The sequence below is a fragment of the Phyllopteryx taeniolatus genome, chromosome 2 (assembly GCF_024500385.1).
Source record: "Phyllopteryx taeniolatus isolate TA_2022b chromosome 2, UOR_Ptae_1.2, whole genome shotgun sequence".
NCBI lineage: Eukaryota > Metazoa > Chordata > Actinopteri > Syngnathiformes > Syngnathidae > Phyllopteryx > Phyllopteryx taeniolatus.
The window spans coordinates 31,881,656-31,895,908 of NC_084503.1; the positions used below are offsets into that span (position 1 = coordinate 31,881,656).

The 14,253-nt window shown below is 39.9% G+C and overlaps 1 protein-coding gene across 1 annotated transcript in view; it reads left to right on the forward strand.

The window, feature by feature from the left end:
* LOC133474247 (ras-specific guanine nucleotide-releasing factor 1-like) overlaps positions 1 to 14,253 on the forward strand; it is a 53,538-nt gene that overhangs the window by 11,496 nt on the left and 27,789 nt on the right. The window contains exons 2-9 of the mRNA XM_061765735.1: positions 3,908 to 4,014; positions 5,765 to 5,912; positions 6,325 to 6,417; positions 6,850 to 7,103; positions 7,201 to 7,280; positions 10,150 to 10,343; positions 10,917 to 11,026; positions 11,428 to 11,546. Coding sequence (XP_061621719.1) covers positions 3,908 to 4,014; positions 5,765 to 5,912; positions 6,325 to 6,417; positions 6,850 to 7,103; positions 7,201 to 7,280; positions 10,150 to 10,343; positions 10,917 to 11,026; positions 11,428 to 11,546 — 1,105 coding nt within the window. The remainder of the gene's footprint in view (positions 1 to 3,907; positions 4,015 to 5,764; positions 5,913 to 6,324; positions 6,418 to 6,849; positions 7,104 to 7,200; positions 7,281 to 10,149; positions 10,344 to 10,916; positions 11,027 to 11,427; positions 11,547 to 14,253) is intronic.

Genomic DNA, 14,253 nt, shown 5'->3' on the forward strand with positions numbered 1-14,253 from the left:
AGCCCGCTGTTACTATGGCAACCCCTATTTGCATCAGTTAAAAAAAAAAAGTGTATTTGAAATATGAGTTGTTATTGTGCACTGAGAGAGAAATATGAGAGGAGGGTAACGGAGTATTGTGTGAATGCAAAAGTGGGTCACATTAAAAAAAAGAACAAAAATATGTAAAGCGAAGTTTACATATCGTCACAAATAACTTTATTTTACTGATTGATTAATAATCTGCTCTTCGGGAGCTTTGGGAGTCTAAAATCAATTTGCGCAATCCCTTGTTGAATCCTGCTAAATATTGTATCGCTCATAACATATATTGTTTAACATCAGCAAGTAATGTTAAATGGTTTTAAGACAAATGGTTTGAATTATTATGAACCTTTAAATATCACTTTAATCCTGTTAGTTTTTCTATTATTTGTTTATTGACTGTTATCCATTTGTCAAGTTTGTTTGTATTTATAGCATATAGCAAAAATAATTACTAGTGTTTATTTAACTTAACCTGCCACCCTCAGCATCAAAAACTGAAATCAACTATAACTGCCAATGAGTCTTTCACAGCTGTGGAGATATTTTGGCCCGTTCTTCCTTACAGAATTGTTTCATTTCAGCAACATTGGATTTTTTTTATGGTCATACCATAGCATTTCAATCAGATCTAACTCCAGACTTTGACTAGGCCGCTCCAAACCCTTAGTTTCTTTTCCATTTTCTTTTTAAAGACATTCAGAAGTCCACTGATGGTGTTGTGGTGCATTCGCCTGACTACGGTGCAGTCAGCGTGGGTTTAGTTCCCACTCAGTGACTGTGTGAATGTGAGTGTGAGTGGTTGTCCGTGTCTATATCTGCCTTGTGACTGACTGGCAACCGCTTCAGGGTATAGTCCGCCTTTTGAACGAAATGAGCTGGGATAGGCTCCAGCACCCTGCTACCCTGAACAGGATAAGCGGTATTGAGAACATATACATGGATTGATGGACATTCAAAAGTTGACTTGCTAGTGTATTCTGCTTCAGAAACCAAGTGTGCTTCAGTTAAGGTAACAAACCGAGGGTCCTTCAGGATTTTCTGGTAAAGAGCAGAATTTATGGTTCCACCAATTACAGCAAGTCATCCAGGTCCTGAACTAACAAAGCAGCCCCAGACCATCACACGACCACCACCATGTTTGACTGTTGGTGTGATGTTCTTTTTCTGAAATGCATTGTTACATTTACACCAGATGTAACGAGACACACACCTTCCAAAAAGTTAGCTTTTTTCTTGTCAGTCCATAGAATATTCTTCCAGATGTTTTTTTTTGTAAGACAAGCCTTTGTTCTTCTTAGTCAGCAGTGGTTTTCGCACCTCATGGATGCCATTTTTGCCCAGTTTCTTCGCTATTGTTAAGTCATGAAAACTGACCTTTACTGAGGCAGTGGAGGCCTGCAGTTCTTGAGATCTTGTACTGGGGTCATTTGTGACCTCCTGGATGAGTTGTCGCTGTGCTCTAGGGGTAATTTTTGTAGGGCCGGCCACTCCTGGTAAGGTTCAACTTTCCAAAAAATGTGATTAGCCAATGTTAATTGATGATTTTGGGGGGACACTTACTTTTTCTCACAGGGCCAGGTAGATTTTTTTTCCTGAATAAATAAAACAATTTAAAAACTGCAGTTTATGTTTACTTGGCTTATCGTTGTCTGATATTTACACTGGTTTGATGATCTTAAACATCAAAGTGGGGAAACTATGAAAAAAATTAAGAATTTGAGAAGGGGGTAAATACTTTTTCATGGCACTGTATTTATTTATATATCGATATGCATACAGTATACAGTATATATATATATAAATAGGTAAATGTAATAGGAATGTAATGTTATGTAGGTAAATTTCTAAATATGTTCACAAAATACGAGACATCATATGACGTCCAAAAGGTTTCATGCGCTAAACTTTTATGGCAGGAGGCAGTTGCTAGGCAACCAACATAGATTGGATGGACCAGGTTCAAAAAAAATTCATTCATCCATCAATCCATTTTCCGAACCGTTTCTCCTCACTCGGGTCGCAGGTTGTGTGAAATTATTGTGAATTGTGAATAAAAAATTTATTATATATTTTGATTGGTACAATGCTCATACTAAATGTCATTATGGCAGTTTATTATTATTATTTCAAAAATGTAATAACTCGGAGAAAGTCAGGACATGCTAACATGGAAGAACCACGAAGTGTGTTATTGACAAACGCTTTTGTTGTACTCCTCATCATCGGGAAATATGGAATGTTGTTGGTTCCCTCCGTCAATGATTCACTCTTGGCATTTGGGGTGGATGAAAAACCAATAGTGGATTTTTAAGGGGTCATTTACATCTGCGCCTCCACCACAAATAGACTGCTCTACTGTTGTTCCACATTGAGGGTTTTGGGGTGAGAAACCTTTAAGAAATTAATTTCACGTGATTTTGACTAAAATAGGGAGGTTTAGAGTTTTGTTGAATTTTGTGTAATTAGTGGTAGCTGATTTACAGTAGTTTTGTGTCGGTTGACAACGTTATTTTATGTGTTATTGTGCTGACTCCTTAATCCCATTTTACATGTGCAAATGTTTATAAAGGGGCGTCTCAATAAATCATTGTGGAAAAACTTAACTTATTTCAGTTTTTTAATTGAAAAAGTGAAACTCATATAGAGTCACTGCACACAGGGTGAAATTTTTCATGATTTTTTTTCATCCATCCATCCATCTGTCCATCCGTCCATCCATGCATCCACCTTCTATACCGCTTATCCTCACTAGGGTTGCAGGTGTTTCATGATTTTATTATTATTATTATTTTTTTTATATGGCGTCACGGTGGCGACTGGTTAGAGCATCTGCCTCACAGTTCTGAGGACCGGGGTTCAATCCCCGGCCCCGCCTGTGTGGAGTTTGCATGTTCTCCCTGTGCTTGCGTGGGTTTTCTCCGGCCACTCCGGTTTCCTCCCACATCCCCAAAACATGCATGCTAGGTTAATTGACAACTCTAAGTTGCCCGTAGGTGTGAATGTGAGTGCGAATGGTTGTTTGTTTCTATGTGCCCTGCGATTGGCTGGCAACCAGTTCAGGGTGTACCCCGCCTCCTGCCCGATGAAAGCTGGGATAGGCTCCAGCACGCCCGCAACCCTTGTGAGGATAAGCGGCTCAGAAAATGGATGGATGGAGGGATTTTTTTATATTTATAATGACGATATCTTACAACTAATGAAAACCCCCAAATCTCAAGAAGTTTGAATATTAAAACATGATTTTACAGAACTTGTTTAATGAATCTGTTTGAGGTGGGTCAACTAGCCAAAAATTGTACTCGAGTTGGAGTTATTTAGAATAATATGACTCAAGCAAAAGTAAAAAGTATTCCTCCACACAAATAAATAAGAGAAAGTGTTCAGTGAAAAAACTACTCAAGTACTGAGTAACTGATGAGTAACTTCTAATGTTTTTTTTTTTTTAATCAGAGCATTAACCTCAACTCGACAAAAGTGACAACAGAGTCTTTTTAATTTGTTGTGCTACGATGGGATCCCACTATATTTCGTTCCCTTTAAACTAGAAGAAACTATGGAGGATTATAGATATAGTGTATAGATCATTTCTATTCACTTATTGATTTTTACAAAGTGACAAATGTTTGAGCCTTGCCATAGTTAGTAGAATCTCATGAGGGATGCATGCGCAGAGGAAGCCGATGAACACATACAATGCTACTGAGATGAAAGTGGGAGTAGTTATGAGCATAATACACGGCTTAACCTTTTTTTACAATTCCAGCGAGAACACGCTGCACAGTTAAGGCTGGCGGTTTCTCGGCATTGCTGTTGATGCAGCAGGAGGAATGCATTTTGAAAATATGATCTCTTTCTGTCTCTCTCCGTATGTGTTATCTAGTATTACTTTACAGTAATGTTCAACCATGACAACCAGAAGGCTTTGGAGCTGCGCACAGAGGACGTCAAAGACTGTGATGAGTGGGTCGCCGCCATTACACAGGCCAGGTAACACTTAGCTCTTCTAGGTGGCACTTAAACATGACCTTATTGACCCAAATGGCGCATCAGAAGTGTAACCGTATTCATCAGTAACTTTCAGACAGAACCTACAGACATTCCCGCGTCTGTGCATGTTCACACAACTCCTGCGGCTTCACACATTTAGATAATTACATCCATGGTGACAATTGCTTTCTACATAAAAGGACGTGAGCAGCGTGTCTCAGATTGAACTTCACACTCTAATTGAGGCTTCCCACTATCCATATCTGTGGTGGGCTGTGGATTTGGTTTTCATCCTCACTATTTTAATGAGGATTTATTGAATGTTGTCATACTGGCATAGAATGCAGTTTCAGACTAAATTCGAAAAGTGTTCAATCCGAGTGTTCAAACCCCCTGAACTGCTTGAAGTCCTGCTTGTGAACCGCTGAACAAGTGATAGCCTTGGAATTTTAAGTTAATTTTGTATATGCAGCATCGGTCCGTCTAATAAGCGAGACAACGCAAATGAGGACACTGAAAGCCAAGCGTTGGAATCACTCTAAATGTCAGCACTGTGAATTTGTGTGGTGAAAGGTCAATTGATTGGCCCCACTGAAAAGTACTTTGATTAGTGCTTTCTCAAAGCAACAAATCTTAATGTACAGGACGTTAGCCAAAGAGCGCACACACAGCCAGGCACTGAGGATATATGCATCATTTCGCATCACACTTTTACAACAGACCGAGGCGTGATTACATGAGCTTGAAGGAGTCCACCGCAGTGATTTCAGACCCCTTTTAACATGCACATCTCATGTTGGAGTGGGTAATGAACAGAAACCTTGCTCATGCAGAGGTAGCGGAAAAACTACCTGTGTGAACCAATGCACTAAGGGGCCATTTCCGCAAAATCGTCTTTAACTGAAAATTCTCAAAAAATGTTGGCAATCTGGTTGGCTTTGTATGTGTATGACAATGGCACATTGAAGCCTGTAAATGCAACCATTTAAAAACGGATCTCTTATAAACAATCACCTAAATGCTAAAAATGGTCGTCGGAACACAATACTGTTTACAATTTGTGCTTAAAGTGTTTTTTCAGCAAAGTGTGCATTTAATCCATTGCTACTGCATCCACAGTGGTTCCATTACTCAGGTAGTGGCTAAGCCTAAATATAAAGGCAACAAGGTGCTGCTAGAGGAGCTAAAGACACAATTTGACCTTCCTTTTGCTTAACATTTGTCGTATTTGGTGAAGTTACAACTGTAATGATTGCATGTAAACCCACGCAAGAGTCAAACTGTTTGTGATCCTCGAACAGTTCCGCTCATTAACAAGAGGTTCCTACTCATATACTCTCGAGAACTAAATCCCACAGTGACACCTAGAGGATGGGATGATGTCCTTTGGAATGATACCTTTTTAAAAAAACCGACTAATTCTAAACCCAATACAGACAATGGTTATTAAAAAAATGGTTTCATCCAAGCACGAGGTGTGAGTATGGTTTGTGTTTCTTTACAAAGTGCCATCGCCAACTGCTGGTCCGGCATGCATATTGGAGGGTATGCAGTCATTTCTGCAGGTTCCTGTGAAAAGGAATTATTTGGACAAAGCTGTCATCTATATGCATATGCAGGCAAAAAGTTTTTACAAAGTCAATCTACCAAACGATGGGGATCATCTGCTGTTTCTTCAATAAATCGATCACATACCCATTAAATGTAACAACAATAGGCCCTTAATGTGTCTATTTGTGTGTCACTGTAGTTACAGGAACCTGGCGACAGAGCACGAGACCCTCACGCAGAAGTATCTACACCTACTGCAAATAGTGGAGACGGAGAAAACGGTTGCCAAACAACTTAGACAACAGATAGAGGACGGGGAAATCGAGATAGAGCGGCTAAAATCAGAGGTAACCTGCTTTGTGCTATCTAGCAAGAAACACTTGAGTATATTTTTGTCCAGGATGTCCACAATGGAGATGGAGAAAGGAACAAAGAAAGTGTCAAGAGAATAAATAGCGAAAGGGTTCATGAAGTCATTTCCGAGATCCTCAACCACATTTTTGTGAGTCAGTGCTTAAAGATGTGACTTCCAAGCACCCCCAAGAAGTCATTTTTTCAAGAAAATCTCAACTATAAGAGATTAAAAACTGCCATTTTATAATAGTTGTCTGGACATAGATGTCCAATACAGGGTTTATGATCTTTTATTGGATCATAAACTCAGTCTTCCAGCACACTGGACAAGCGTTTGACTATACAATAACCTGCCAATCATCTAAGGATTTCTAGAAACCTTGTTTTTTTTGTGTTGAATGTTAGATCACTTTGCTGCTGAAAGACAACGAGAAGATCCAGTCCAATCCAGAGGTACCTCCAAGTGATGACGACACTGAGATCCAGAAGATCAAAAAGGTGGGGAACTTGGTGTGCAGACAGATTTGGCTACCAGTTAAAAATAATTAAATGAATGAAAATAACTTTCTCACAGTCAAGAGCTCTTTAGCCAGCATCCACTGGAGCAACTGCTCCCCTTGAGGGCTCCTTCAAAAAGCACATCTCACTCTAAAATTTCAGTGTCAGAGCTGATTAAGATAATTGGTCGCCAGTTTCAAATAGGACACATCTTATATGAGAAGTGGCGGTACTATTAAACATGATTGAGCATTTTCCGTTGTAGAAGAACATTGGTGCAAATGCTTGGTTGTCAGGATTCACAGCATGCATCGATCATTTTTAGTGAATGTCTGTGGAAGGTCGTAAAAACTTCTAAACCTTCGAGGACACATAGTCCTAAATGTTTGGAATCATACACAACACAACCCATGTAATGGATTTCCATCACAGGTCCAGAGTTTCCTGCGAGGCTGGATTTGCCGCCGGAAGTGGAAAACCATTATCCAGGACTACATACGCTCACCTCACGCGGAGAGCATGAGGAAGCGGAACCAGGTGGTATTTAGCATGCTGGAGGCCGAGGCCGAGTACGTCCAACAACTGCATATCCTGGTCAACAACTTCTTGCGGCCGCTACGCATGGCTGCGAGCTCAAAGAAGCCACCCATCACCCATGACGACGTCAGCAGCATCTTCCTCAACAGGTAGTGGGACTACTTGAGGATCCTAACTCAAAACCTATGCTAAACCTTTTTACTGTGAAAATCTCATGACTGCATTTGTGATTATTTGCTTTGTCAGCGAGACCATCATGTTCCTCCACCAGATCTTCTATCAGGGCCTGAAGGCCAGGATAGCTAGCTGGCCGACACTGGTGCTCGGTAAGCGAGTCGACGACGATCCTTTAGTCTTGTTAAAGTCCAAGGCCAATCAACCACATATAGCCACTGTCCGATGAAAATCCTGTTTCTCCACTCGCTGATGATTTTTGATTTATTGTCATACAGTAACCTTGTTATTTGCAAGGGATAGGGGCCGAACCCTGCCGCAAATAGTGAAAAAAATTCCAGTCAGTGATCTCCCCCTTAAATATTATATTAAATATAATCACTAGTTTAAACCATAAATACAGCGGTGCCTTGAGATCCGACTTACAAGTTTTTCGAGATACGATCAGTCGTTTGACAGATTTTTGGCTTTGATTTGCGACCAAGGTAAAAGCACTGTATGGTGGCAGTAAACTCAACTGACTTCACAACAAGCAGCAGAATGTGAACAATTCTTCAAAAAAGAGGCTTCAAAGTGTTTATTGCCACTCCCTGTTGTAGTTTACAGTCAAACTAACCATAAAACAAAAAAAATACACGTGCATTTAAAACAACCACATAGCAGTGTCTTAAAGTCAGATAGCTTGATGCTATCACGTAATGGGAAGCGCCATAGATGGGCTAATGATGTGGTGTTATAACAATTTAAGTAATGCATATTTTGACACAAACAGTGGGGCAACACATGTAGACAGATAATACAACAATACTCACAGGCATATAATCTTTATTCTTTTGCAAAGAATGACTAATATTACTGTGGAAAACTGAGGAGCTGAGAGATCTCCATGTATACCCAGTATGTCTGTATTATACTGCCCCCGGGAGGCCAAGGCACACATACCATCTATACATGTCATTACTGTATGTTTTTATAAAGTACAATATTATAGAGGGCTATTTTTATTATTAAAAAACACATCACCTTTTTTGTTGTTTTGGGGGTGGCTGGTACGGATTTATGGCATTTCCATTCATTTCAATGGGGAAAGATGACAGAAGACAATTGTGGTCATGGAACAAATTAAACTCATACGTATCTTGAGGCACCACTGTATACCACAAACTATAATAGTTTATGATCCTTTCTGACTCATCTTAAAACATTAAAAGTAAATGGCTTACAACTTACTTGATTTCCCCAAAAATTTGTGGGCAAAACATGCGGAGAAGACTCATCATTATTTCAAAATACTTAATTGACACTAATTAACACGTTCCTATTAGCCAGAGTTTAGGCACCATCTTCTTGCACTGCAGAAAAAGCCCAAAACAGTCCCCAAATAAAATTCTCAGCTTATAGCTGATAAGAGGTTCCCCCGAAAAAAACACGAATAGCTGAATTCATGAATAGCGAACTTCGTATTGGCATGGGTTATTATTATCTATTATTATTAATTATTATCTAGCAAAACAACCAATGAAACGCTACATGCTGAATAGAAAACGGATATCCAGCACTGTTTTCAATCTAAGAGTCAGTTCTTTGTGTTTTAGCACGGTGGTTGACTGGTTAGCACATCTGCCGCACAGTTTTGAGGACCCAGGTTCAAATACTGGGCTCACCTGTGTGAAGTTTGCATGTTCTCTCCGTGCCCGCGTGGGTTTTCTCCGGGTACTCTGGTTTCCTCCCACATCCCAAGAACATGCATGGTAGGTTGACTGAAAACTCTAAATTGCCCGTAGGTGTGTATGTGAGTGCCAATGGTTGTTTGTTTATATGTGCCTTGCGATTGGCTGGCGACCAGTTCAGGGCGTAACCGGCCTCTCGCCCAGAGTCAGCTGGGATAGGCTCCATCATACCCTCGATCCTAGTGAGGATAAGCGGTACAGAAAATGGATGGATGGATAAGTTTCATTCAGAGTTTTCATCTGACAGTCACGTTATGTCTTCATACAAGACGGTGGAATAAGAACCATGATGGAGTGAGCTGATGGTAAACATCAGCGCATGCAGTACGCAGAGTGAAAGGTGTGCTGCAAATGTGTTAATTCAGGCTTTCACCTCCTTGTCTCATAACGGACGACTTGAATAAGGCTCCGATAAAACATTTCTGAAGTGCAAGCCATCTGGCCCGAGAATGTTTGTTCAGTAAATATGTCTGGAGTTATGCTAGTCCACAAATTGTAAGGAATCTCCACTGCGCTTCTCTGTTGCCTGCAGACAGGCTTCCAATCTGGCTCTTCTGTTGCAGCCAATTCTTTTTTTTTTTTTGACTGAAACTTTAATCAAGCTCTCAGAGCTGTAGATGAGTGTGCTAGAGTCACGCTGGTCTTTGCCAGCTTGGAGCTGCTGGTGGGGCTGCGCATCTTGTATCTTTCAAAGGGACATTAGCTTGAAGGCTTTTCTGTCCCCGACGCTCAGCCTCCTGGGTCGTCCAGTCCATTCAATAACTGTCTTTCCTAGTACTGATACTTTCTATTGAATAGGTATTGTTACTATATTGAATCACTCTTTCAACAGAATTGTTGTATCCCTGCAAAGCTATTAGACTACACAGAATTTTTGGATGGTCCACAGACCAACGCCGCTCAATCGCTTTTTATATGGAGAGTTGTTATGTGTAATTCTTTTACAGTTGCCCACTTCACTTGGGTTCAGCAGCATTACTGAGTGTGGGATGGGCCTAAAGGGGCCTAAGGCATTATTGTTTTATGCTTTTTTTATTTCGAATGATCGTCAATCTAAAATGTTAAGGTACCTAAAGCTGCAGATAAACTCTGTTTCAAGCCCAGTTCACAGTCAGTCCACTCACTCACTTTTGAATAATGGCCAGTTTCATTGCTTTGACTTAACATTGCAGGTGATTAATTTGTCGTATGTCCATCTTCCGGGCCAAGGTTTGAAACAATATGTCTAAAACTTAGCAATGAGGTTCTTGCCCACTCACCACAGAAAGTATGCTTCCGTCTCTCTTAACAGCGGACCTCTTTGACATTTTGCTGCCGATGTTAAACATCTACCAAGAGTTTGTGCGGAACCACCAGTACAGCCTGCAGATCTTGGCCCACTGCAAACAGAACCGGGACTTTGACAAGCTACTGAAGCAGTATGAGGCCAAGCCCGACTGCGAGGAAAGGACGCTGGAGACATTCCTAACTTACCCCATGTTTCAGGTACACACAGCAGCACCTCTACAACTGCACTGCAGTATGGACTTTCCATTTTCCCCACAAATAACACAACATCAGTTGTTATTGCTTCAGCAGTGCAGATTTTTTAATAGCTGTTTTATAGTGCAAACATAAATCTGGACATTCCGCCTTCAGGTTTAGTATGAACTGAAAAATGGAGTTCAAGTGTAGAAATTTTAATTGTTAATTACAGCCCCTGCAGCAGGGTGGCTGCCGCACTATTTCACTTTTATCATCATCGCATCAAGTAAGCAATTATGGCCCTTAATGTATTGTATCTATTAGGTCATTTGTGTTCGCTTGCCTGTGGTTCTCAAAGCTGGGTAATGAGTTTCAACTTCTTGTGAGGTGGCAACAGTTGCGAACCAACAGCTACAGTATTGAAGGGGAAGGGGAAGGGAGTTTTTTTAATGGTTAAACAGATGGGAAGATATAGACGCGGCGCAATAGTTCAAATACCAGATTTATATGGATTATATTTGAGTAGAATTTAAGAGTGACACCAATCTGGCCAAGTAATATTTTTTTTTATCAGACTGTGTTTCTCTCTGTCAGATCCCTCGTTATATCCTGACCCTCCACGAATTACTGGCCCACACTCCTCATGAGCATGTGGAGAGAAATAGTTTGGACTATGCCAAGTCCAAACTTGAGGAGCTTTCGAGGTACGTCTTGGTATTTTCAATCATTCAAATACAGAAACGTACTGCTAAGAAAAGCTATAATCATCAAAATTATACATATCTATTCAAAAATCATGATGTATTTCACTCTTGAGTGTGTGTAGTGCATATCTTTAATATGAGTTATTTAATTGAACTGCCTAACTAAATTAAGCTTTTGATGACTTATAAGTTCCCTGTTGTTTCTACCTGATGAGTTTAGTTTGTAAGAAAACAAGACAAGTGATAATTATGCCTGCCAGTTTAAGGTACTGTACATTTAAAGGGAGATCACTGCTTCATTTCAAATGAAATGACTGACCATATGAAGCCTTTGATTTTTGCATCCAGTACTTCTTTCAGATCGTGTGGCTGGTCCTGGTTTATTTATTTATTTTTTTCAGAATAATGCACGATGAAGTGAGTGAGACGGAGAACATACGAAAAAATCTGGCTATTGAGCGAATGATTGTCGAGGGCTGCGAAGTACTGCTGGACACTAGCCAAACCTTTGTCAGACAAGGTAGGTTTGTTTTATTACCACCATTTTTTTTTCAACTGATTTTGTATTTTATAGGTGTTAAAGACTCTGTAGAGCAAAAATAAATGTCTTGTGAGATAAGATTGCTGTTAACAACCTTGATAACGACCTTAATAACCTGCTAAATTTCAATGATTAAAAAAATGCCAAGTATATAAAATGATGGTTAAAAATGTTGACGAATCAAGCTGTTGTCTCTACTCTTAAGTGCTGGAGGTCTGTCCGCTGAATGTGCTGAAACCACGCCCTGCTCAAATAATTAATTAACTCTCAATCAAATACTACTACCGTGGATACTGTAGCAGTGTATACGTGCTCTATAAAAATGATGGTGACTTACATGATGTCAAATTACATTAGGAGGCTCACCTTCAAAATTGACTGGTAGACTATAATCAGAAAGTAAGCACACAAGTCAACCTACTCATTGGTAGGGACATAATGTGACTGCAGACCGGTCACCCTACTATGTCACTGAGAAGCTCAAGTATTTTTATAGTGGGGGATCGGGACTCATGCTGGATGCCCAAGTGTGACACTACACATCCTTTTCGCAATGGCCAAAAAAATCTGGAAAAAACTAATGGTCAAAAGCAGTTTAATGCTATATTTCAACAGTTTGGTACTACAAAGTTTTCAGTCTTCACACGTTTTCAGCCATTATCTTCAAACATGTGTAGCCTAATGTGTTTACAAAAATATTTGTCCATGTATTTAGAAACAAGTCTATGAGATCACTTTACAAGGACTTAAAGATCAACATGAGTGGAAAAAAAGGTATCGCCATAGTCTACGGCCATGCAAGCCCATTCATTTCTTTAGATTCTACGCCCAAAACTCAAAATGGCCTAAAGAAGACTGTGGCACAAAAAAAGGCTTTGAAAAGTCCTTGAGCACAGTCAATGTTGGTTTATTTTATCTACTGTAATTGTAGCTGCATTGTGCTTTTGTGTGTGTCAGAGGTGTGGACATTACTTGGACTCGTTATGCCTTTGATGACTTAGCACTCGACTTGACAATATGTTAAAAGACTTGCAACTCCGGAACGGTGGACGACTGGTTAACACATCTGCCTCACAGTTCTGAGGTCCGGGGTTCAAATCACGGCCCCGCCTGTGTGGAGTTTGCATGTTCTCCCCGTGCATGGGTGGGCTTTCTCCGGGCACTCCGGTTTCCTCCCACATCCCAAAAACATGCGTGGTGGGTTGATTGAAGACTCTAAATTGCCCATAGGTGTGAATGTGAGTGCGAATGGTTGGTTGTTTCTATGTGCCCTGTGATTGGCTGGCGACCGGTTCAGGGTGTACCCCGCCTCCTGCCCGAAGATAGCTGGGCTATGCTCCAGCAGCCCGTGACCCTAGTAAGGAGTAAGGATAAGCGGTAAAAGAAAATGGATGGATGGATGGACTTGCAACTCGACTTGGACTTGAAGAGCAATGACTCGTGACTTCACTTGGACTTGAAAAGACTTGCTACTTTGACCAAAGTTCTGAGAAACCAACTCTTTGTAGCTTTCTCTTTCTATAACTATGTGTGCAACTTACTGTTTCACTACAGGAAAATATAATAAGTATCAACTAAAGCTGGAGGTTTTGGTGATTACCTGCACCATTATTGCTAATATGCAGTTAGCTCCTATTATCTTTTAACAATTAACACCCTAGTTGGGGACTCTCTGGTAGAGGAATTGACCAATAGGTAATTCTTTCATACACTACAGAGTAACGGTTTCATTAAAAAAAAGCGAAAAATGAAAAAAAACAGTACAATATAAATCAACCATAAATGTTAGTGACATTTAACGTAACAATGATGACGTTAATTATTACAAGAAAAAAAATCCACTTTGCATTGTGGGAATTGCGGGACTTGACGTCACGTATGCTTGTTTTCCTCACATTAGCAGCTAACTCACGCAAATAGTTACACGGCTGGCCAGCCGTGTGCTGTCTGGGCTTCCTGTTCATTATAGTCTAGTTCAGTCAGTGTAGTGTTTTCAAGAATCAGTCTTGTACTATTTCTTTTGTATTCACTTTATTTAACAATCGATCAGCACACAGTTAGCATCTGTTCGACATGAGACTACATTTTTCTTTGTGTCCTTTTCTTCACCATTTTTGACGTAATATTTGTGACTCCGACTGAGATATCACAGTTGGATAAAATTGCACCTTTATAACAAGATGACAAACTTGTGTTCTTTTTTTAAATTGTTGCCTTATGTTTTTGATATTCACAAGAAATGCCAAGTTTGAACTGAAATCTATTTATATTTTTGTTTGAAATTGCCTCACGAGAAATGTTTGTAGACAAGAAAATGCAGTTTCTTGCTATATGCACAATTACAAAAAACATACTATTGAGGAAAGAGGAAACCAATTGGTCGTTCATTATTAAATGAAATGTCTAATTTTCTCATGTGCATTCATAATTGCTCTTTAACCAAGCAAAAATATATTTTATCCTTATACTAGAGTTGTCAGTAGAATACTCGATTAGTAATTGCAGCACTACTGGATGCAAATTCTTATTTGTGACAGGTCTTTTTAATGTCACTTCAGAAACGAAGTGAGAAAAAAATAAGTCATAGCATAGTATTTTCATAGAATAACTGAAAAACATACAGTCAGTTTTGAAGGGGCAATCAACTAAGACCCCCATTGACGACTGGCTTTGATGATGCATACAT